Genomic DNA, 24190 nt, shown 5'->3' with positions numbered 1-24190 from the left:
GTGTGTGATGCTCGTGTGTGGAGCACTGCCTTCCTTCAGTACTGGTTAGTACCTGGGTTAGAAACTTGACACTCCTTCCTTGTGATTTGTTTTTTTTTCTCATAATTTAGTAGTTAGGGGCAATTTCCTTAGTTTGTTTATTTATTTATTTTAAAGATTTATTTATTATTTATATGAGTACACTACAGCTGTCTTCAGACACACACTAGAAGAGTACATTGAATCCCATTACAGATGGTTGTGAGCTACCATGAAATTGCTGGAAATTGAACTTAGAACCTCTGGCAGAACAGTCAGTGCTCTTAACCTAAATTATTTTTTAATTTTTTTTTTTTTAGACAGGTTTTCTCTGTGTAGCCCTGGCTATCTTGGAACTCACTCTGTAGACCAGGCTGGCCTCGAACTCAGAAATCCACCTGCTCTGTCTCCGAAGTGCTGGGATTAAAGGTGTATGCCACCACTGCCCGGCTCAGTTTATTTTTAATTAGAGAAATAGTTCAACAATTATGAAATCTAAAAATTCTGTTTTGGATTCACTGTTTTAAAAAGTTATTATTTTAGTGTGTCAGTGACCAAATATTAGTTTGACCATGTTCTTTGGTAGTATGTAAATCAAAAGATGGCTATACTAAATAATCTGGATGACAATTTGTATGTGGTGTGTGTGAGAGACAGAGACAGAGACAGAGAGCGAGCTCAGAGCTATATCCACAATATGATGTTTTGTTTTTAAAGTTTTGTTCCTGAGGTAAGGCATCTTTCTCTGAAACTCAGTCCGTGCTCCATCTGATCTGCTGTGTCATGTCCTCTCTTCCTTCATGACCCTTCTCATCTGTAGCTGCCTGCTCGTGTCTCACAAGACAGAAACAAGCCAGATTTCCATGCACAGCTGGTGAAGGCTTACTTTGCATGCATGTAACCAAGTATATTCATCAGGGTCCTCAAGAGGAGCAGAACTTAAAGAATGAATGTCTGTCTGTCTATCTACTTATCTGTCTATCCATCCATCCATTTATCTATCTACCTTTATCCATTTATCTATCTGTCTGTCTATCATCCATCTATCTATTTATCTATCTACCTCTATCCATTTATCTATCATCCATCCGTCCATCCATCTTTCTATCTGAAGGGAATTTATTAGAGTGGTTTATAGACTATGGTCCACGTTCACCGATGACTGACTACCAACAGAAGGTCCAGGAATCCAGCAGTCGTTCAGTCCATGAAACTGCGTGTCTCGGCTGGTCTTCAGTTAAACTGGAATCACAGAGACGTAGGCTCTAATGCCAATGAAGGAATGGACTTGCTGGCAAGAGTGAGAATAAGCAGGCAAAGAGAGCAGGCTGCCTTCTTCCATGTTTATACACAGACTGCCAGCAGAAGGTGTGGCCCAGGTTAAAGATGGCTCTTCCCACCTCAGAAGACCTGAATTAGAAGTGGACCTTCCCACTGCAAATGACTTAATTAATCAAAAGTCCCTCACAGGTGTGCCCAGTCCTTTTTTGGTTTTAGTTAGGTCCCAGATGTAGTCACACCAAGGAACCTGTTTTATTGCGTGACGGTTTCATCCTCACTTCCTCCACCCATCTCTCATCCTGCCTGCCTCCCACATTAGAGCTCTTTCCTCAAGCTCTCTTTCTGCCCTTATGCTTTCATTCTGTGTGTGGCCAGTGAGGTCAGCCGGGTTCCTGCCTGGGCATGGCTTTCCTGCCTGGGCATGGCTTTCCTGCCTGGGCATGGCTTTCCTGCCTGGGCATGGCTGGGAGCTATTTACTGGACCCAGAGCAGCTTATCCATGGCTGTACCACTAAAGAAAATGACATCCTCTCCTCCTCCTCCCCCTCTTCTCCCTTCCCCCCTCCTCCTCCTCACCTTCCTCTCCTTCCCCTCTTCTCCTCCTCCCCCTCCTCTCCCTCCCCTCCTCCTCCTCCCCCTCCTCCTCCTCTTCCAATAACTGTTAGTTGCAGGCAGTTCCCCAGCTCCTCCTTCACCCATAATGGAGACTGAGGGATGGATTCAGTCTTGTTCCCATGTTGTGCAGAGGCCTGGCTACAGTGAATCCGAGTGTAAAGGCTGCGTCAGTATACGCATCTGTCAGGAAGGCACAGCTTTGGCTGCATATCCCCTCCTCCATGAGAACCTTGTCTGGAATACACTGTCAGAGCACAGAAAGCTGTAGTCTAAGGAACTCAATGCCATACAAAGTGCTCTGAGTCTTGCCAGAGAGTTTGTTCTTTTGACTTTGGTAGAGGCAGGCCCTTGTGGTTTTATTCATTTATTCATTCACTTATTGATTCATTTACTCATTCACTCTTTCATTCACTCATTTATTCATTCATTCACCTGTTCATTTGCTCATTCATTCATCTACTCATTTGTTTGTTCATTGTTGAAAGATAAGTTCCATTGGTTTTATGGAAGGTGGCAAGGGTGTTCTTGGTTTTTTGAGATAGGGTTTCTCTGTATAGCTCTGGCTGTCCTGGAACTCACTCTATAGACCAGGCTGGCCTTGAACTCAGAAATCCGTCTGCCTCTGCCACCCAAGTGCTGGGATTAAAGGCGTGCGCCACCATACCTGGCTCGCAAGGGTGTTCTTTATTATTATTTTAAAATTGTTGTTTTTTTTTTTCTTTTGAAACAGGGTCCCACACTGTAGTCTTGGTTGTTCTGGTACTTGCTATGTAGACTAGACTGGTGAACTCAGACCTGCTTTTGCCTCCTAAGTATTGGAATTAAAGGCATGTACCAATACCACCCAGCTTTAAAATTACTTTAATAGCAGTTTTAGACATATAGAAGCTAACAGAGTAAATCAGTGACCTTCCAATATGTGTCTCAGTACCAGTCTCTCTTGTTACTGACAAGCACATGCGGTGTTGTGCACACTGCTGTAACTGAGGAGTTTGGGTATCTCCCTGTTGACTGTGCAGGGTCACCTTTGATCATGAGCAGTCTGCAAGTGTAGACACTATGTTCACCTCTACACTGCGTGGCAGAGACCCTGCACTGCCCTTATGAGCCTTTGGGCCTGGCATTTCCTGAGTTGGCAGGAATCAAGCTGTATTTTCCAGAACTTTCTTGGCTGTAGCATCTGAGACGTGTGAAATATTTGGACCATACCAACCTCCTTCCCTTTTGACCTCTGTTTCTCTGTCTCTCTTTAACACTGTGCTTTTTTAAATTCAGTCGCCTGTCTTGGTGGCTAGTGGGGAGCTGGCCGTTGGTAGCTGCCACCCTTCACATGAGAGCCCTCAGGCGGTTGTAGAAGGGCTGTGTTGAGTGAGGTTTAAGAGGCAAAGTTGTACCTCACAGAAATCATTGAAGAATTACATTTCAAATTTATATTTGAGAAGCAATAGCTTTTAATGCCATTAAGGGGTATTCCCTTAATATATTTTGTGTTTAAATTCGAAGTTGTGTTTTTAATGGAAATGTTGCTGTGTTCCAGGCCACGATCTTTCAGACTTTGCCTCTGCAGCAGGTGGAAGCCCAGGTCTCTTCAGTGTCCAGTGAGCAGAATTCTCAGGCAGTGACTGATGTCATTCAGCAGCTTCTGGAACTGTCTGAGCCAGGGCCAGTGGAGGCACAGCAGTCCCCACAGTCTGGGCGACAACTGAGTGTGACAGTGGGCATCAACCAGGACATCCTCCAGGTGAAGAGCGCTTACCTGCTGGGCAAGACTCTCACATGTGGGTCTCAGAAGTCAGTTTGCTAGTGAGCAGGCAGATGCAGAGCCTTTGGTTACAGTGTGGCTACACTGGAAATGGTCACAGTAAGAGGAAATATGCCCATGTGATTGCCGACAGGAAGTGCTGAGGTTAGAGGGTTCATAATCTGTACATTTGGAAAGATGGAAACTCTGTTTTAAACTATTCTGTACATGAACTGATTGGACAGGGGTAGATTTTGTTTTTGTTTTGTTTTTTTGTTTTTTTAAAAAGCTTGTCCAGTTGAGAGAGTTGGAAGAAGTGCCTCCTCCTTCCTGAGGTGCCGGCGTACTAGTTAGCGCGTCCTAGGCATGTATTGGTGTGTGCATGGCCAGCACATCCGGGTCAGAGTGCTGCTTGCAGACCTGCTTCACCTCCAATGAGGCAGCGGGCCTCTCCTCTCTGTACCTCATTATAAGTTTGCTGGGAGGAAGTCTCAGGAACTCTGCACTGTGTGTGTTAAAGGTGTTCCTGAGAATTTGTGTCTGGGATATGTTTAAAGATTGCCCAAGTGGTCTAAGATTTCTGAATGTCAGTCCATTATTTCTAATTCCATTTATTTAAGAAATGTGACTACTTGCACCATGTTTTGGGTTGGGGTGAAGTGTCAGATATTAGAAGGGGTGTCATAGCCTCTCAGAGTGAATAGTCTGTTGGAACTGTTTATTTCTTGGTGTGGTGTTAGAGTCTGTGGGTAAAGCTGTGGCAGGCATCTCGGGGCGCCGCCGTCTCTAACCTCGCAGTTCTGTTCTGTCCCAGCAAGCCTTAGAAAACAGTGGACTGTCTTCACTTCCAGTTGCAGCTCCTCCCAGCGACTGCAGCCACGCTCAGGCCACAGCGGCCACGCAGAGTCCACACGCCTCCAGTGTGTCTGCAGAGCAAGCTGATGCCATGGATGCAGAGCAGGAAAAGGGGCAGGAAAGCCCGGAAAAGACGGAGAAGAAAGAGAAAAAAATTCTGAAGAAGAAATCCCCGTTCCTACCTGGTAATTCACAATGCTTTCTGTGTAGACGCTTTCACCCTGCTAGGAAGTGAGCCTCCCGCTTCCTCACGTGCCGTCTCCATGGCGAGTTCTGAAGCTGAGGTGCAGTTGACTGGTATTGAGAAAGAAAAGGCGGACGGCCTTCTGATGAGTTCTCATGTCCTCCTTAGCTCAGAGGGCTTCTTTGCTGTGCCAGTTGCAAGGCGGGGCCTCAGCCTGTCATTGTTTACTTACTGTTTGTTTCTGCCAGCTGTCCATCTGTTGCTTCTTCAGCTCGTGCCCTGTGGTCCCCTGTCCCACAGTGACCTGCAGAGTCTCCTCATTCTTCCTGGGTGCTGCCACTTATCCCACCACATTTGCCAGCCTGGCTGCCCCATGCCCACCCTTGTCCTTTACTCCAGGTCACCTCACCCGGCCCAGCCTGGCTTCCTTCCTTGCACTGTTCTAGATGCCATCTTTCTTCACAGCTGGATTCCTGCGGTCCCAAACATGCAGCTGTCTCTCCAGACTGACTTTAGTGTGCTGTGTGCATGGAGGCTCTTGACGGAGCTCATTCTGATCCGTCTTTACACTGGACTGTTGGATGGCGTGATCCTTGCTGGGGTTGCTGGGCTGACAGCCAGTGTCCTTGCTGCACGGCACCTCTCCAGGTGGATTGCATTTTCCTCAGTTGGCTCCCAGGCTGCGTGGTGCTCTTTCACAGTAGCAGGCATTCACCAGGAGTGCTGTCTAGTACAGCCCTCTCGTGTGGCTGCAAGGCTTGGGCAGCACAGCCACCTCTGTGGGCATAGCCTTCGCATAAAGCAAACACTTCCTCATCGGTGACCTGTGAGCAGGGAGCCTGGCTTCTTATTCAACATTGCAACATTCTTCTTCTGTTCCCCTTGATCTGCCATTGCTCTTTGTGTGAGAAATGGGATAGTGAAGGGAAGCGTCTGGGCTGGAGAGATGGCTCAGCAGTTAGGAGCACTGAGTGCTTTCCAGAGGTCCTGAGTTCAATTCCCAGCAACCACATGGTGGCTCACAACCATCTGTAATGGGATCTGGTGCCGCCTTCTGGTGTGTCTGAAGACAGCTATGCTATACTCATATACATTAAATAAATAAATAAATCTTTAGAAAAAAAGAAGTGAAGCATCTCACTTTAAAGATCTGTAAGGAACAAGGAAGAGTAAAGCCACATTTGTGTGTATGTGCTTGTAATGAGCGGATGCAAATTCAAAGCCCGTGTATGAAGTCTTTTACATGAGTTATCATGGTTCTTGTCTAGTTTGTGCTAAATTAAAGATATTCACAGACCTGTCTGCAGGTCACTGACTTAGTGAGTTGCTTGTTTCATCGCTATGACTAAGGCTTTGGAAGAAGCAACTGAAGCCTGGAAGAGATTATTTTGGCCCATGGCTTTAGAATATAGATGACCTTGGTAGGGAGAGTATGGTAGCCAGCATGTGGGGTGGCTGGTCACATTGCATCTCCATGTCAGTCAGGAAGCAGAGAGGGCTGAAGGTTGCTCCTCGGCTCGCTTTCTGTTTTCTCTCAGCCTGGGTCTCCAGCACATGCAATTCTACCACCCACGTTATCCACATTTAGGACAGGTCTTTCTATTTCAAGTCTCTCTGTAAACAGGCACACATTTACAGGTGTGAGTCTACATCTAGTTAGCATAATGAAGAAAATTAACCATCATAGTATCTTCATAGCTGTGAGCATGGTTGTTTTCCTGGAACCTCTTGTCTTGGAGTCTAAGATATTGTGAATCTTTTATGTCATTCTGGTTCCCCGCCCCCCCCAACTGTCTTTAGATCGCATTTCCTGTTTGCTGTTGGTATATGGAAAGGTGATGGAGTTTTGTCTCTTGATTATGGATCAAGCAACTTGTAATGTCTGTATTGTAGAAGTTTGACTCTAGATGATTTTGTGTTTTCTATGTTGACAAAAAAAATTGTTAAATTACTTACTTTGTGTGCGTGTGCACGTGTGTGTGTGCGTGTGTGCGTGTATGTGTATGTGTGTGTGTGTGTTAAGTCATAGGATTACTAGCTGAATTTCTTCCTTCCTCCCTGTGGGTTCCAGGGATTGAACTGTGTTCAGACCTGGTGCCTCTACCCATAGCTCCTTTTTATGTATATGTATGTGTGTGTCTCTGTCTGTGGCCTATGTTCACATTAGTGCAGGGGTCACCAGAAGCTAGAGGCCTGCAGTCTCCCTTGAACTGAAGACACAGGTGGTTGTGCAGCATCTGGTGTGGGTTCTAGGTGCTCTGTAAGAGAGGGTGTGGTCTTAGTTGCTGAGCCCTGTCTCCAGCTCCCGGGTAGACATCTCTGTTATGTAGGGGCAGTGGCGGGGTTGGTGATTTGTTTGTTTGTTTGTTTGTTTGCTGCATGGTATACCTGAATAGCCATGGCTGCTCTGGACTCTTTCTGTAGGCAGCTCTGATTCTCCTGCTCTGCATCCCAAATGCTACAATTACAGGCACTTACAACTGTATTTGTCTAATTCATTTTGTTTTGTTACTGTATTTGAGATCGTATCTCTCTCCATACAGGTTGGTTTTGGGTGAAGGTCTAAATCAGCCTCCCGAGTGCTGGGATTATAGGTGTGCCCCATCCTCCCCAACCTGGATTCCCATTCTTACTGTATTGGTGATCTTTCTCATGGGGAATTGTGTAGATGTGCTGACAGAAGTTTGCTTCTTTCTCAGTTTCCTGGGGATGAAGGTAATGCCTCAGGATTGAGTGAGGTTTAGGAAAGGCCTCTCTGTGCTTAGTTTACCAAGTCTGCGTAAGGCAGTCATGTTGAGGATTCCCAGAGTTCCTCCTTTTCCTTTGTGTTGTGATCATATTGTGCTAAGTTTACTACAAAGGGTGGTCAGTTATAGTGGTTGGTTTATTAACATGAAACAAACCATGTTTTATTTAGGCCCTGATCCTCCCTCCCTCTTACTCTTCAGGGAGGGAAGTAAGGAGAGCCAGAGCCAGAGATCCTAAACACGGAGCTTCTTAGCCCTCACTTCAACCCCACCCTCTTTAACTTTTCCTCTTTTTTATGCATGGCTAGACTTGATTGAACTTGTTAGTTTATATTTGTCATAATATACATGTATACATTTATACATATGCATACATTTGTAAAAGAAAATCCTGGCATTCCTGATCTTAAGGAAGCATGGGGAGGGAGATCTAGTCCTTGTGGCCTGTTTCCCTTGAAGCAGAGCTGGGAATAATTATTTGGAGTACACTTCACAGCGTGTGAGTCATCTGTAGTCACCTTCTGTCGTGGTCCCTCCTTGCTGAGAGCGCTGCAGGTAGCTGAGGGGCTCAGATGGGTGGTTGTCAGAGCCTCTGCAGAGCTTGGTGAGGCAGCACTAGTTGCATCCTCCAGGGTAGAAGTTTATAAAGGTGCCAGAGAACACTCAGGGTGGTGTTCTTATGAGCAGATCTCCCTGTGGCTCTCCAGAGGATGTACCAGCTGTGAGGGTTTTCTGGCATTTGGACATTTACATTCAGCTTCTCCTTAGATGGTAGTAATCAGTTCCACGACACTCTTCTGCTGCACAGTGAACCACCAGACATACTTGAAGGAGCACAGTACTGTCTATGCAGTGCCTGCTTTTCCAGGGCTGGCCATAGGGCTGGATTCTGTCCTCTTTAGGATACCTGTGTTTTCCTCTGGCCTGGCTGCTGGGGGGGTTGGGGGGGGGGAAGAGGAGGAGGAGCAACAGCAGCAGCAGCTCTGGCTCTTCCTTCAGTCTCTGCACATGGGACTGAAGAGGTGGTAGACACAGACCTTCCTGGGAAATAAGTGTGCTGGATAGCTGAATATCAGCTTGACATAAGCCAAAGTCAGCTGAGGAGAGGGAGCCTCAGTTAAGAAGATGCCTCCGGAAGATTGGGCTGTAAGCAAGTCTGTGGGCATTCTTTAAATGTGATTGATGGAGGAAAGCCCAGGCTATTGTGCCATCCCTGGGCTGGTGGTCCTGGGTTAGAGCAGGCTGAACAAGCCATGGGGAGCAAGTCAGTAAGCAGAATGCCTCCATGGCCTCTGCTTCAGCCCCTGCCTATAGGTTTCTGATGATGAGCAGTGATGTGGAAGGGTAAGCTGGATTTAACCCTTTCTTCCCCAAGGTGCTTTGGTCATGGTATTTTGCTGTAGCAATAGAAACCCTGACTAAGACAGTAAATAATCTGGTATTGAAGAAGCACATTAGCTCCATTTCCTTCCTTCCTTCCTTCTTCCTTTCTTCCTTTCTTCCTTCCTTTCTTCCTTCCTTCCTTACTTTTGTTTTTGTTTTTGTTTTTTTGGTTTTTTGAGACAGGGTTTCTCTGTGTAGCCCTGGCTGTCCTGGAACTCACTCTGTAGACCAGGCTGGCCTCGAGCTCAGAAATCCGCCTGCCTCTGCCTCCCAAGTGCTGGGATTAAAGGCGTGTGCTACCACTGCCCGGCTCATCTCCATTTCTAAGAATATCTTTTTGTTTAAGTATTTTGAAATTTTATTTTAAAGTATGTATGTGTATTTGTATGTACACATGGGTGCAGGCACCCTTGAAGGCGAGAAGAGGCTGTCTGAACTACTACTGGAGCTGGAGTCCCAGAGGTTTTGTGAGCTACCTGACAGTGATGCTGAGAACTGAACTTCTCTGGAAGAGCAATACATGCTCCAAACTACTGAGTCACTCTCCAGCTCCACTGAGAATATCTTTTGTGAATTGCACCCAAGAATTGCCAAGTCCTGAAGCAATTCAGAGAAATTTTAGAGGAGCCAATTTTATGGTCTGCCTGCTCTTGGGAGCTTTCCAGGGTCATCTGGCATATAATGGCCTGGTTGAGAAAGTCTGCCTTCTTCATCTTATGTCAGCTTTTCTAAGAGTGTAAAGCTTTTCTGTGGTCAGAGCCAGTCAGTGATTCTCGTTTGTCTCCTAAGTGTACTCAGTGTCTGATGAGCACCTACTGTGTTACTGAGTCAAGTGTATTCAGTGTCTGATGAGCACCTACTCGGTGTCTGATGAGTACCTACTGTGTTACTGAGTCAAGTGTATTCAGTGTCTGATGAGTACCTACTGTGTTACTGAGTCAAGTGTACTCAGTGTCTGATGAGCACCTACTGTGTTACCGAGTCAACAGATGCTCATCACTTACCTCAGGCAGAGGGAACTCTGGATTCTGTGTTCAGAGGATCCTCAAGGAAGTGTTCTTGTGTCTCCTGAGGGCAGATGAATCTCGAAACCAGAGAGAGTGTCTGCTAAGACTGACCTAAGAAAGCTGTTGGTGCTCATCGAATACGTTGAGGTTCAGTTCTAAGGTTTTCCATATCTAGTGAGAGTTAATTTTTAAGTTAAATTTAATTTCTAATTTTTATTTGCATATTTGTATATTTCTATAAATATATGTCGTGTGTGGCTACATGTAGAGACCCGAAGAGAGCAACTCCTGGAGCTGGAGTTTCAGGATTAAGAGCTGCCTGGTGTGGGTACTGGGAATCGAACTCAAGTCCTCTGCCAGAACAGGAAGGTCTCTTAGCCACTAAGCCATCTCTCTAGCCCTTCTAACAATAGTGCCTGCATGTGTGGTGGTAGAAGCTGACTGTTGACACTACTAAAGTCTGAGTTATTTCCTTTGAAGTGCTAGTGATTAGACCATCCCCTGGAAAGTGTGCCCCATAAGATACTGTGTACCATGTAGCAGGCTCACTATTGTTTCAGCTGCCACAAATCAGGAAGTCCATTACTGGAACCTGTAGGATGGGGAGCTCAGCGAGCAGTAGCTGGCAGCAATATCTAAAGCAAAAGTAAGCCAGTTTTAGGAATGACACCTACAGTTTTTTATATTCCACGAACATGGCTTCATCTTCAGCATCGTGTTGAAAGGTGAATTGCTTATCATTAGTTTCTTCACGATAGCCAACGTGCTTATGTCTCCGTTGACTTTTTCCTTGTGTAAGAATCCCAAGCTGCTTTGAAATGAAATACCAAGATCCCCATAGTAAGAATGGTCTCCTATTAATAGCAGGATCATCTTTAGTTAGTCACTGCAATGTCAGGACCACTTTTGTTTCAGCAGCTCCAAGTGCTTCTTACGCATTCTTGATATCCAGTCTACATCAGTGAATCCAGCTGACTATTGGTGACTGTCCTTCTGCACTTGTGAGCCTGAAACATCTGGCCAGGAGGGCGACGTCTTTGTGGTGAGTGCTGGCAAATCTAACGCACTGGAGTACTTGATTCAAAGGTAGACTAGTTTTACTTTGTCAGTGGAGTCAGGAAACCATCACATGCATCTTCCTTCCTACCAAGAACCTCAGCATGTGCTTTCCAGATGTCGGGCAGAATCCTTGATGCTCAGGAGAAGCCTAGCCTTTTATCTGTAGTAGTTAATCTTGATTGCCAACTTAATTGCATCTAGAGTTGCTTTTGGGTGTGTCTGTCAGTGTATTTCCAGGAAGGATTAACTAGAGGTGAGACTCAGTATGAATGCAGGTGGCACCATCCCGTAGGTACCATAGATGAAATAAAGGGGAGAGGAAGACAACCCTTAATTGTACAGACAGGCATTCTCTTTGCTCCCTGACCACCATGATGTGAGCTGTTCTGTCCTACTTTGCTTCCCCTCCATGAGAACTGACACTTCTGAAACCACTTGGTAAATGAACCCTGTTTGAAGTGGTCCGTGTCAGGTATATGCTGTGATACTAAGCAGGTGACTGACCCACTGTCTCCCTTCTTGTCCTCCCCTATGGCTGCTGCCAATGCTGGGGACGGAGTGGGCTGGACCTTGTTTGTAGGTGTTGTCTCTTGCCTGAAGAGTGAGGAGAATAGGAAGGTCTCTCATGTGATCCTGGCTTTAGGTACAGCTAGGAGAGAGCCGTTTTGCTGCCAGAGGAATTGTTCAGCATTCTCCTCCTCTTGAGTTAATCACATGCCAGTCATGCATGAGTTTAGGCACCATCTTAGCACTTGTAATGCTTTACTGCACATCTTTGGTTATGCAGTGAGACCTTCCCTCCTAGAGAGAGCTGTCATCTTAAGGGACTTGTTTGGTTCTTTTAGAGCTTGGAATAGGATTTGACATTTGAATTATGCCAGACACCCTCTTTGAGACAGCTGCATTCAGGTTCCAGGACCATAGCAGTCTTCATAGGAGCCTTGAGGCCCGTTAGGTAAACCTGTCACACGTCAGCTTTCTTAGTCCACATGGGGTAAATGATGGAACTGACAAGAGAGCTGAGTGAGAAATTCTGTGTAATGTGTGTGGCATGATGCCTAACACATGTAACAGTGCTTACTGAGCATTCTGCTTAGTTATTGTCTGTAAAGAAGGAACCTGGTTCTGTCACTCCTCAGAAGGATCTACAGATGGAGCAGTAAAGGGGGAGAAGCAGCTCTCTTGCTGTTGTGAACAGTGCAAACATCCAGATAATGGTTTTGGCAGGAATGGTGCAATACGTGTATTTTTCTTTTCAGGTTACTTTTACCACTAAAGATTTCCTAGTTTTATTTTTCAAAATGCCTGATGAGAATTGAGTTTTCTGGATGTGTCACAGTGTATATGGCCTGAGCACTGTTCACTAAGTGGACATGATTATCTCTCACCCACTCACTGCACTGCAGCAGGCAGGTGCAGATGTTTTTCACTTAATGCTGGTTTATCTTCAGGGTACAGGTTTCCAAGAATAAGTTCTATGAACTTATCTGGTTACGTTTAGTTATTTTTTGCTTGTGTGTGTTAACATTCTTAAAAGGTCTTAATTTTGAAATAATTCCAGTCTTAATAGAAAGGTATCTTGCATAGGGCTCTCCTATACCATTCATCCAGGTTCTCTAGAGTGAATTTTCTAAGTGACTCATAGCTACATTCCTTTCACTAGAAATACCTTGATGCTTGTGTCTTCAAGTAAAGGATGTCCTCCTGCATTATTATATATGACAATCATTGAACATCAACACATTAAATGTGGCTGCTAGGATTACCCAGTCCACAGACTATCGGAATGTACTCTGTCCTCCTGTATTATTATATATAACAGTCATTGAATATTAGCACATTAAATTTGACTAATAATATTATCCAGTCCACAGACTTTCGGAATGTACTCTTTCAGTACAGCGCTTAGTAAGGATAGAGAAGCATGCACATACTTGTACTTTTCTGCTCTTAAGACAGGGTCTCAGGGAAACTGTGTAGCTTTGAACAAGATTGAGCATGACCCCAAACTCGTGATCTTCCCTGTCTCCACACCCCTGTGTCAGGGTCATAGTTGTCAGGGTCACAGTTGTGTGCATTACTTTGAAGTTTTGATTGGTATTTACAGTTTACTAGGATGAATGGGTTTATTTAGAATTCTTGTTTCTTAACAGTGTCTTAAAGAGATTATTACAAAATTTTTAAACTTCTATTTTCTTTTAAGGAACAAGGGTGCCAGTGCCACCCTGCGTGTTGAGCACCCGCATCTTAGCCTAATTCCAGACATTGGCCCTTGTACTTTAAAGAACAATTACATATTTTTTTCATCTCTGTGGTACAAATTCCTCTTAGGTTGCCTTTTTTATCTGATTGGGAGAAATGTTTTCTGTTAATGAAGCTAAGTTTTTCAAGTATGTTCTGTATTTTGAGCCTTGCAACCTTTACATTTCAATGGTGTAACAGAAGCCTGGCTTTCTCTTTGAAGTTTTAAATGATATTTGTCTGTCAGCAAGCTTGTGCAAGGTGTGACTGTGGAGTTGGTTCTTTCCACCATGTGAGTCCCAGCGATTGACTTGACATTATTGGTCTGGCCACAGGTACTTTGCCAGTGTGCCGTTTTTCTGGCTCTGAGCTGCCTAGGTTAGTATTAAACATGAGGGTGCTTTTACACCTTCTCATGTGTCGGAACACCGTTGCTTAAGCAGATTTTACTTGCTGGAGTCCAGTGCTACCTTCATTGCACATCACCCTCCAGGTCTAGGTGGCCTTTTAGAGGCCACTGTACTCCATTGCTCTGCCAGTTCATTCCATATTGATACGATATTTCCATTTTTTTCTGGCTTTAGACTTACTTGTAAAAATTAAGGCTAGATGCTGAGTTGTAAAAAATTATTTTTCATCTTGAAAAATGTGATGACTCTCCTAAATGTGCGAATGTATTTAAGGAGGAAGGTTCTTGTCAGGTAGGAGCTTACCTAGCTAGAGTGTAGATCGTGTGCTCCTAGCTAGAGTGTAGATCGTGTGTTCCTAGCTAGAGTGTAGATTGTGTGTTCCAAGCCTTTCTGCTTGTTGGAATTGAAAGGCTGCATTTTCAGTTTTTCTTTGTTTCCCCACACACATATACATATTGTATTATGAGATGGCCTCTGTCTGTTAGTTTGCAGTCTCTTTTACAGCCTGTTCTTAGACACAGTTATAACTTGACAGTTTTTATTGTGTCATCTTGTATATCTAGGTATGTATTTTTCATGTTTAGAAACTAAGTCTGATTTCCAGGGCAGCTTGAGAAATCTGGCTGCAGATTCTGAGTCTGCTACTGTCCCTCCTTTCTTGCGCCCTAGGAACACTAGTAGACAATATGGCTTTCATTCCTTTGCTGTATATGGAAAACTTTCTTTATAATTTTTTGATAATAAGAAGGAGATAAGAAATTTTCTTTTTTCCTATACATACAGGTAGAAACCGCTTGAGTTGAAATTTCATTTTCTTGGCTAAAGTCTATTTAATTTTATGTGTATTCTTTACTGGAATTATTGAGTTATTACTATAAATACTTGTTTGATTTCACTGGTAAATCTAACTGTAAATATTTTAGAAAGGGGCTGGAAAGATGTCTCAGTGGTGAAAAAGTCTGTTCCTCTTTCAGGATCCAAGTTCAGTTCCTAACACCCACATATGACTCTAAATGCAGCTCCATGGAATGAGACATGTTCTGGTCTCTGCACACTGCAGTTTCATGTACATTTCCTGCCTGCATATATGTACATAATTAAAATTTAAAACATATTTAAAATAAAATTCCTTAATAGGTTTTATGTAAAGTTTTTGGGTTTTAGAAATAATCTGTTTCCTCACATTGCTGGGATTTTTTGTTTTGGTTTGGTTTTGGTTTTGGTTTTTCTGCTAGCAACAGTTTTGAACTAGGTTCAAAGCTGCACAGTCGCATCTGTGGTCATGGAAGACAGTCTTGTTTCGGTCCATGAATTTCCCAGATTTACACACAAGCTGTGTCCTTGCCTTAGCAGGTCATTCCCTGTTGTTGCTTTAGTGCTTGACATTTCCTAATTATTTGCATGAGTTTATGTTTATGGTTTAAGATGCTTACTAAATACTCAAGCATTTTCCTGTCTTTCTGTTCTTGTCCTTCAAATTGATCATGGAGTCACTTTTGAACAAGTCCTTATTAGTTGAGTTTCATACAGTGTGCTTTGAATCTTACTCACTCTGCTTCTGTAATCTGTCCAGAGCTGCTCTCCGCCTTTCCCACCCATGAGACCTTCTGTAAGGTTTTCTCTTTATTTGAATTATTTGGAGAAAGCCATCTTTCCCTCTTTCATCAGCTAATATTTGCTGCCAATAGCTCCCTGGCTAGTGGGTAGGTTGTCCTGCCTAACATCCATCTCCAGGATAGGATTGGTCTGCTTGGGATTGGATATGTTTGATGTATCTGCTGGCTTTTTATGTACAGATGCTCTGCTATGTGCAGAGCATGCAGAGTCCTTACAGTAGCTCACCACCTCTTTCACAGTTCTGTGCCCTCCTCCTTAGGGATCTGGAGTCAGTTGGGTGCAGTTCCATTTAGGGCTGAGCAGTCTACAATCTCTTGCTCTCTGTACCATCAGAATGAAAATGTATTTTCATTCTCTCTCTGGGTGAGCTGTGTCTGAGAGCCCTGACTTATACATTGCTCCACGTGGGCATTATGAATTTCATCTTCTTGGAATTTTAGTGCTTTCTTTAAGATTATTGATCATACTGTTACGATCTTATGATGTTAATATCAGTAACAGTAGGGGTTTCATTTTTCTGTGATAGATCACGTGTCTTTGACAGAAAGCTGACAGCTTTCCATTAATGCAGTGAGCTGCCAGAGGGACAGGACCTAGTAGGACGTTTATGGGGTATAGTAGTTTCTAGGCCATCTGGACTATTCTCTTTTCCTTGTTACTGCAGGTTCCATTCGCGAGGAGAATGGGGTACGGTGGCATGTGTGTCCCTACTGCACGAAGGAGTTCCGGAAGCCCAGTGACCTGGTGCGCCACATCCGCATCCACACCCATGAAAAGCCCTTCAAGTGTCCACAGTGTTTCCGGGCCTTCGCCGTGAAGAGCACACTGACTGCTCACATTAAAACTCATACCGGCATCAAGGCTTTCAAGTGCCAGTACTGCATGAAGAGCTTTTCCACCTCAGGGAGCCTCAAGGTGCACATCCGCCTACACACAGGTGTGCAGCTGTGGCTGGCTCCCAGGCCTCCTCTCCCTCCTTTTCCCTTTGTTGATTTGCGACTTTGATCCTCATGGAACCAAGGATACTGTTGGAGAGCCATTAGAAACATAATATTTATAAATGAAGCAGTGTGTGAAAAGATTCCTACGGGAGACCAGATGTAACTTTAGACCATCAAACCTTTGTGAGGAAGAAATGTATATTCTAGTCTTAAGAGGCTGATAGATCTTAAGTGGGGGATCCGTATCTTTGTCAATAACAGTGATATTGAGATATAATTCGCTTATCTTAAAATTCATGAAGTATACAGTTCTAATTGAAACTTTTTTTTTTTTTGGTTTTTCGAGACAGGGTTTCTCTGTGTAGCCCTGGCTATCCTGGAACTTACTCTGTAGACCAGGCTGGCCTCAAACAAAGAAATCCATCTGCCTCTGCCTCCCAAGTGCTGGGATTAAAGGTGTGCACCACCACAGCCTGGCTTAATTGAAACATTTTTATTACCTTTCCCCATCCTAAGTTCCATATTGGCTGTCAGTCATGCACTCAGGGCTCCTAAAGATGCTACTGCGTGTTACATGGTTATCTAGGGACTCTACGTTCTCATTTACTAGTAAATGATGGAGGAAGTCCCTTTTATAGAGGGGACATTACAATGGAGGATGAGGGGGATGGCTATGTCACTGGTACTGTGTGGTGACAGTCACCCTTCTCTCTCTCATGCGATATGAACTGCTGTCTGAACGCTGGCTGTGGTGTGTAATCTCACCTGCCCAGGGGAAGGGGCTGCTTTATTTTATGGCTGTCAGTTGGAGAGACTCGGCTGACATAGTTTGGGTTTCTCCAGGTGACCTGTAATTGAACGTGCATATTGAACAACTTAAGGAGTTGACCTTAAAGTTGTGTATGTGCTTTCTTAAATGAAGGTCTGTTATATATCCTGAGTTCTGTGTAATAGTACTATTTAAAAGCCGGAGGATGACAGCTGGTTCAGGAGATGTGTGGACTCCTCCCAACATGGAGGATGACAACTGGTTCAGGAGATGTATGGACTCCTCCCAACATGGAGGATGACAGCTGGTTCAGGAGATGTGTGGACTCCTCCCAACATGGAGGATGACAGCTGGTTCAGGAGATGTGTGGACTCCTCCCACATGGAGGATGACAGCTGGTTCAGGAGATGTGTGGACTCCTCCCACATGGAACAACAATTAGTCAAGTATTTGAAGTATTTCATATGGACTTTGGTTGTTGTTGTTGATGACGTGTAATTGCTTGAAATAATTCTAAAACCCCCCTTTGTTTTACTAGGAGTTAGACCCTTTGCCTGTCCTCACTGTGATAAAAAGTTCCGAACCTCAGGCCATAGGAAGACTCACGTGGCTTCCCACTTTAAGCACACGGAGCTGAGGAAGATGAGGCAGCAGCGGAAGCCTGTGAAGGGTCGGCTTGGCAAGAGCAGTGTTCCTGTCCCCGACATTCCTTTGCAAGAGCCAATTCTCATAACTGACCTAGGTAAGATGGATCCTCTGGTGCTGTGGCTGCCTTCCTCTGGGGCCTCGGGAGATAGACGCTCCTGTACTAGGGCCTCCCTGTGCAGGGACTTAGTATTGGTGTGGAGTCTTCAGTAGAAATTGCTCTGGGGGGCTAGTATGTTCCAGAGTCAGGATTACAATCCTAAAAAGTATTCCTCAAACTGTGGTTTTTGTTGTACATAAATAGTGTGAAAGGAAGAGTCTTGTATGAGTCCTCATTAATGAGATCTTCTGGGGGACTGGAGAGATGGCTCAGCGGTTAAGAGCACTGATTGCTCTTCCAGAGGTCCTGAGTTCAATTCCCAGTAACCACATGGTGGCTCACAGCCATCTATAATGAGATCTGATGCCCTCTTCTGGTCTGTCTGAAGACAGCTACAGTGCACTCAATAAATAAAATAAGTACATCTTTTTTTTTTTTTTAAAGAGAGCTCTTCTGTCTCTTTGGGCCTATCAAGGTGAAGAGGGATTTTAATGTGGACTATCCAGTGCACGTCCTTAGACTTGTCTCTGGATTTCCATGTGTTGTGTTACAGATTACTGTTCTGCCTGCTTAGTCCTTCATTGGAAAGAAAAGATCACTTGTGTCTAAGTTAGTTTCACTGTCAGCGATAATCTAAGTAAGAAATGGTAGGATTTGATCATGAGTAGTGCCTTGGATGTCTGAGGGCCCTCTTCCTCACAGATAGTACCAGGTCGCTCTCCAGGGCCTCTTCTTCCTCCTCTGGATTTTAAAAATCAGCTTCCTACATGTATGCAGTGCATTGTGCTCAGAAGCACAGCTCATTACCATCTTTCATTTTCCTCCAGTCCATTCTGAGCTCCTTCTTCCTCCCAAAGTACACTATGCATAGAGTCATTTCTGCTGTTCTCTTATGTCTATAATTGCAGCAGCCATGCCACACCCAGGAGATCATGTGTCATCTGCGTTTCTTCCCATCTAGATGTTGTATTTTGACTGAGGTTTCAACCGTCAGTTATCCACAGCATTTTGACCAGTTGTGAGTTAAAACATTTGCAGGGCCTCCTTTATGAGGACATTGGTTCCATTCATGAAGGCTCTACCTCAGTAAGCAGTAATCTCATGAAGTGCTCCCACTTTATTACTGTCATGCTCTAGGCTAGATTCCAACATAAGACATGTTTTGTTTTTAAAGATTTATTATTTTATGTATATGAGTACACTGTCATATTCTTCACACAAACTAGAAGAGGGCATCAGTTCCTATTACAGATGGTTGTGAGCCACCATGTGGTTGCTGGGAATTGAACTCAGGACCTCTGGAAGAGCAGTCACTGCTCTTAACCGCTGAGCCATCTCTCTAGTCCCCCAGCATAAGACTTTTGTAGGGATATAAGCATTTGGACTGTGTCACTCATTAAGTTTTACAGGTGAATTTATACTTTGTGCAGTCTCTATTACATAACTTACCTGCTCTAGGAAATCTAACCTGAGCAAAATTAATGACATACTGTGATGTAGTATGGCAGGGGCTAGGGGGCATATGGAATTATATATTAGGTTGGTGTTAAGTCATAGCCTGATAGTGGGATAGCCAATATAGCCATGACTTTTTCTTTTAAGATTTATCATTTTTAAAAGTGTATGTGGTGTGTGTGTGTGTGTGTGTGTGTGTGTGTGTGTGTGTGTGTGCAGATACCCGCAGAAGGACTAGAGCCACAGTTACAAATGGTTGCAGGCGTCTGATACAGGTGCTAGGAACTGAACTTGAGTTTTTTACAACTGCTTTATGTGCTTTTAACTGCTGAGCCACCCACTTCTCTAAATCCTTTTGATTTTTTGTTGTTGTTGTTGTTGTTTGTTTTTCAAGACAGGGTTTCTTTGTGTAGCCCTGGCTGTGCTGGAACTCAGTCTGTAGACCAGGCTGGCCTCCAACTCAGAAAGCTGTCTGCCTCTGCCTCCCAAGTGCTGGGATTAAAGGCGTGTGCCATCACCGCCCGGCTCCTTTTGAATTTTTATTTATCTAAGATTATATTATAAGAATATAGAGGCCAAAACAGTTGAGAAGAGAAACCTTCAGATTCTGAAATGTAGCAAGAAGTCATCAGAAGGATTTTGTTGTTTCTTTCTTCTTTTGAGACAGTATCGTGTAGTGTAGGCTGTGGGTGAGCTTGAACTTGTTATCCGCATGCCTATTCCTCTGTGTCGGGATTGGAAGCATGCACGATCACAATCACTCAAGTTTGAAGACAAAATTAATTTTTAAATTTTTACTGCATACACAAAACCCTGAGGTTTTTACGTAGTAATTTAAGTACCTCTTTCATTTGACAGTGACCTGTCTGTCATGAGAGAGCAAGTGGGGAATTTTCCACTTGCAGCATCATTTAGGCTTTCAAAATGCCAGTGGAACATTCACACTGCAGATTAGGGAGCCTCAACCTGTATTTTTTTTTTTTTTTTTTTTTTTTTTTTTTTTTAGCTGTCACAGGTACAGCTTTTATTTGTTACAAATTATTCCTGATTTCTTCTGCTCAAAAGTTCTTTGAGACAATTGCGTCAGCCTTAGCCAGTCGGAGAATAGAGTCATCTGACTCACCCATCCTGCGAATGGCTCCGCAGATGCCGTAGGTTTTAAACTGGCCATTAAACCGGCCTGTGTTCCGGTCAACCTCGGCCACATTCATCTGGATGGACGCGTGGTCCTTGGCAGCAATGATGCCGTTGCTCGCGGAGCATTTCCGCGGCACGTACAGGTCCACAAACTCGCCGGCGTCGTTCTGCATTCTGAGGCCGTCCCTGCAGAGTTACCACATGGGTCTACTCACTGGTCCAGCAACAGCGCAGAAAGAATCAACCTGTATTTTTATCTACAGTTACAGCTTCCTTTTAAACTCTGTGTGTGTGTGTGTGTGTGTAGGATGTATAGCTATAGGGGCATGAAGTCAGTGTGTGTGTGTGTGTGTGTGTGTGTGTGTGTGTGTGTGTGTGTGCGTGTATGTGTGTGTGTAGGATGTATAGCTATAGGGGCATGAAGTCAGCACAGATGTCTAAGCTAATTGGCCTGGATATTTTAAAATAGCATCATTGTTGTGGTGGTTGATCTTCTAAGTTCATGTTTGCTGTTTTAGTCAGTGTTACATTATACTAAACACATTTCTATTAGATATCAGGGCTTATTATAGTGTACTATAGTAAGATGAAGTGTTACATTATACTAAACGCGTTTATATTAGATATCAGGGCTTATTATAGTGTATTATAGTAAGATGAAGTGTTATGTTTTACTAAACACATTTCTATTGTATACCAGGGCTTATTATAGTATATTATAGTAAGATGAAGTGTTACGTTATACTAAACACGTTTCTATTGTATACCAAGGCTTATTATAGTATATTATAGTAAGATGAAGTGTTGCATTATACTAAACACGTTTCTATTGTATACCAGGGCTTATTATAGTATATTATAGTAAGATGAAGTGTTACATTATACTAAACACGTTTCTATTAGATATCAGGGCTTATTATAGTGTATTATAGTAAGATGAAGTTTTGCGTTATACTAAACACGTTTCTATTGTATACCAGGGCTTATTATAGTGTATTTTCTGTGAGATGGTGTATTTTCCACATCCTGTCATTTTGCAATATTTGAATTATGTTAGTGTTTGTAGTAGTAAGGTCGGTTATATTTTCCTTAAGCTCCACTTTCCTTTGCTATTATAGAAGAGATTTTAAGGAATTCACAGTCATTTCTAGTTTGCTTTTGACTTATGTTGAGTAAAATTTAGTCTTGCCCTCCTTGGAGGTCAGTGGTTTCTTAAAAGCCCGAAGTCCAGTAGAAACTTCTGACCTACAGAGCCTGCGTGTTAGGGTTCACTGTGCACTCTGCTTATCCATGGGTTTTTTCTTTAAAGATTGAGACCTTCTAATTAGCTTTGTTTTTATAGACCTTGTCTAAGCAAAATTAGCAAAAAAAAAAAAAAAAAAAAAAAAAAAAAAAAAAAAAAGAGTATTGCTTCATTTAATGGATCATAGGAGGGTCCCTTTCCTCCTTCCAGCTCAAACATTTCAGTGTCTTTTTTACAAATCATGTAGTTGGGAGCCATTTCAGATGTTGTAATTGCATGCAAGAGGGAAGACACTAAGGTGCTATTGTGTATATTAAAGTTGTTCATTTCCGTACCCAGGGAGCCCAGAACATGGTTACAGTAGAGTTCTGTGTTGACATATGAGGAAGATAGTGTCACCTAGAAAGACTTGGGCGAGGTGTTGAGGCTCTGCATGAAGTATGAGCAGTGAGTTTTAGGGAACAGAATTGGAACACAGCTTGCTTTTTTAGGGAGAGTCAGGAAAGGGAATGTCTTAAAAGATGTGTGACCTCTGTAGAAGTTAGTGGACTGCTGAGGGGAGCGGCTGGGCATGGAGAGTCAGGACAGAGTGTTCACAAGTGCCCGCTGAATCTTGATAGCAGGAGGGACAGGGCAGCCTTCCTCATAATGTTCCAGATAACCATTCGATTACTGATGTTTGACGACTAAGTTTGTGCTGAATTGTGGGTTTAGCCCAAAGTCATTATCACTTTGTGTTTATAGATGAGCAACCTAAGGAAATGCTTTATTTAATAAAAGGATGTAAATCCTGAAATACGTAGGTTAATAATCTTAAATATTTTATTTATCTTACTTTATGAGAATATTTTACCTGCATCATAAAAGTGTACCACATATGTAGCCTGTTGGATCTCCTGGAACTGGGTTAAGGATGGTTGTGAACCACTGTGTGGACGCTGGGAATTGTACCTGGGTCCTCTGCAAGGACAAAGTCCTCTTAGCTGTTCAGACATGTCTTAGCCTCTAGGTTAATTACCTTGCCATTTGTAAATCCACCTTTAGTAAAACTTCAGAGAAAATGCTGCCCTTACAGGACAGAGTGCCATGTTAGATGCATTGACGTTTGGAGTTTATTATTGTACTTACGCAATATTTATACTGAGTAAAGAGAGATTTAAAATCCTGATGTAAGTTTTAGATGTATATATATGTAAATCTCATGCCAGCATGTACCTTAAAAAATAGTTCTAGACTCCAGTGTATGTTTATAATAATATACACACTCTGCAGGGCCTGAAAATAGCTATTTAACCATGGGGATAGAAATGGCTTGATTAACTAGGCGATAGTTGTGATGCCGGACTATACAGTCGTCGGAACTCTTAGCTTTACCTTAAAGCAAATGCCTTTTGACATATTGGTAGTAACAATAACAGTGGATATTCCTGCTTTTCTTTTTATTTGTAGGTCTTATCCAGCCCATTCCAAAAAACCAATTTTTCCAAAATTATTTTAATAATAATTTTGGCAATGAAGCAGATAGACCATACAAATGTTTCTACTGTCATCGAGCATATAAAAAGTCTTGCCATCTTAAACAGCATATCAGGTAAGATCCGAGAGGAGGTGGGGACTTAGTGTCGGGAAAAAGATTCAGTGATCTGGTGAATCGGTATTTAGGATGACGTTGTTACCTTATGCTTAATATTTTATTTGACCATAAATTTTCTGTGACATTTTTATTCTTGAGTATATTCATTCAAATATTTTAGTCAGAAATTGCCCCTGAGTTTTACTTATTTTCCAGTTATATTTTAGTGTTGCAATTTCCAGCATGTGTCAAAGACTTACTAGTTTCATCAGTGAAAAGAAATAGAGATGTGCTCAGGAGACGTAGTGTGGTGTTCTGAAGACAGAGCTCCATCAAAAGCTCACAGTTTCTCTTTGGGTGTGCAGCAGGCAGCTTAGCAAGTCCCTGCCTGAGACTCATCTGAGTGACATCTTTTCTAGTTGCTTTAAAAAGAGTGAAGTGTCTTTGATTTTATATTTGTTACCATGTTACAAACATGTAATGAATGTATTAAGGTTTTTACTGCCTTTTAGATCACATACAGGGGAAAAACCTTTCAAATGTTCTCAATGTGGACGAGGCTTCGTCTCTGCAGGCGTGCTCAAAGCCCATGTACGGACGCACACTGGACTGAAGTCTTTCAAGTGTCTGATCTGTAATGGAGCCTTTACCACAGGTGGCAGCTTACGGCGACACATGGGCATACATAACGACCTCCGTCCCTACATGTGTCCCTATTGCCAGAAAACATTTAAGACTTCACTGAACTGCAAGAAACACATGAAAACTCACAGGTGGGTCTACTGCTGGTGTGGTGACTACGATGTCAGCCTTTTCCTCAGTGTTCTGATTCCCAGAGTGGGTGGGAATGTCTTGGACGCCTGTGTGGTTTCCTAATGCTATGTATCAGGCTAAGGAAGTTGACTCTGCGCTTTGGAATCTAATGAGAGCCATAGAGGGCAGCATGAATTTAGGTATTTTTTAACTTTTAAATTTTTTTTTTTGAGCCAAGTATGGCTCATACCTGTGATCTAAGGACATGAGAGGCTGATGCAGAAACATTGCTGTCCGTTCAGCACCAGACTGAACTAGAGAATAAGGACCTGTCTCCAACAAATAAATCAAAACAACCCTAACACACACACACACACACACACATGCACACACACACACACATGCACACACACACA

At 43.3% G+C, this 24190-nt stretch overlaps 1 protein-coding gene and 1 pseudogene across 6 annotated transcripts in view; one reads left to right on the top strand and one right to left on the bottom strand.

The window, feature by feature from the left end:
- Znf236 (zinc finger protein 236) overlaps window positions 1–24190 on the top strand; it is a 98170-nt gene that overhangs the window by 28975 nt on the left and 45005 nt on the right. For all 5 annotated transcript variants that reach the window (XM_031366156.1, XM_031366157.1, XM_031366160.1 and 2 more), the window contains 6 exons: window positions 3452–3655; window positions 4470–4695; window positions 15823–16095; window positions 17407–17610; window positions 22898–23039; window positions 23534–23794. In XM_031366156.1, the coding sequence (XP_031222016.1) occupies window positions 3452–3655; window positions 4470–4695; window positions 15823–16095; window positions 17407–17610; window positions 22898–23039; window positions 23534–23794 (1310 nt within the window). The remainder of the gene's footprint in view (window positions 1–3451; window positions 3656–4469; window positions 4696–15822; window positions 16096–17406; window positions 17611–22897; window positions 23040–23533; window positions 23795–24190) is intronic.
- LOC116087425 lies at window positions 20076–20432 on the bottom strand (annotated as a pseudogene). Its single transcript, XR_004117433.1, has one exon. The product of XR_004117433.1 is annotated as a 40S ribosomal protein S21 pseudogene (transcript).

Source organism: Mastomys coucha, unplaced genomic scaffold, assembly GCF_008632895.1.
Source record: "Mastomys coucha isolate ucsf_1 unplaced genomic scaffold, UCSF_Mcou_1 pScaffold13, whole genome shotgun sequence".
Lineage (NCBI taxonomy): Eukaryota > Metazoa > Chordata > Mammalia > Rodentia > Muridae > Mastomys > Mastomys coucha.
Note: the sequence above shows the minus strand (reverse complement) of the source record. Positions and strands in the feature narration are given on the sequence as shown.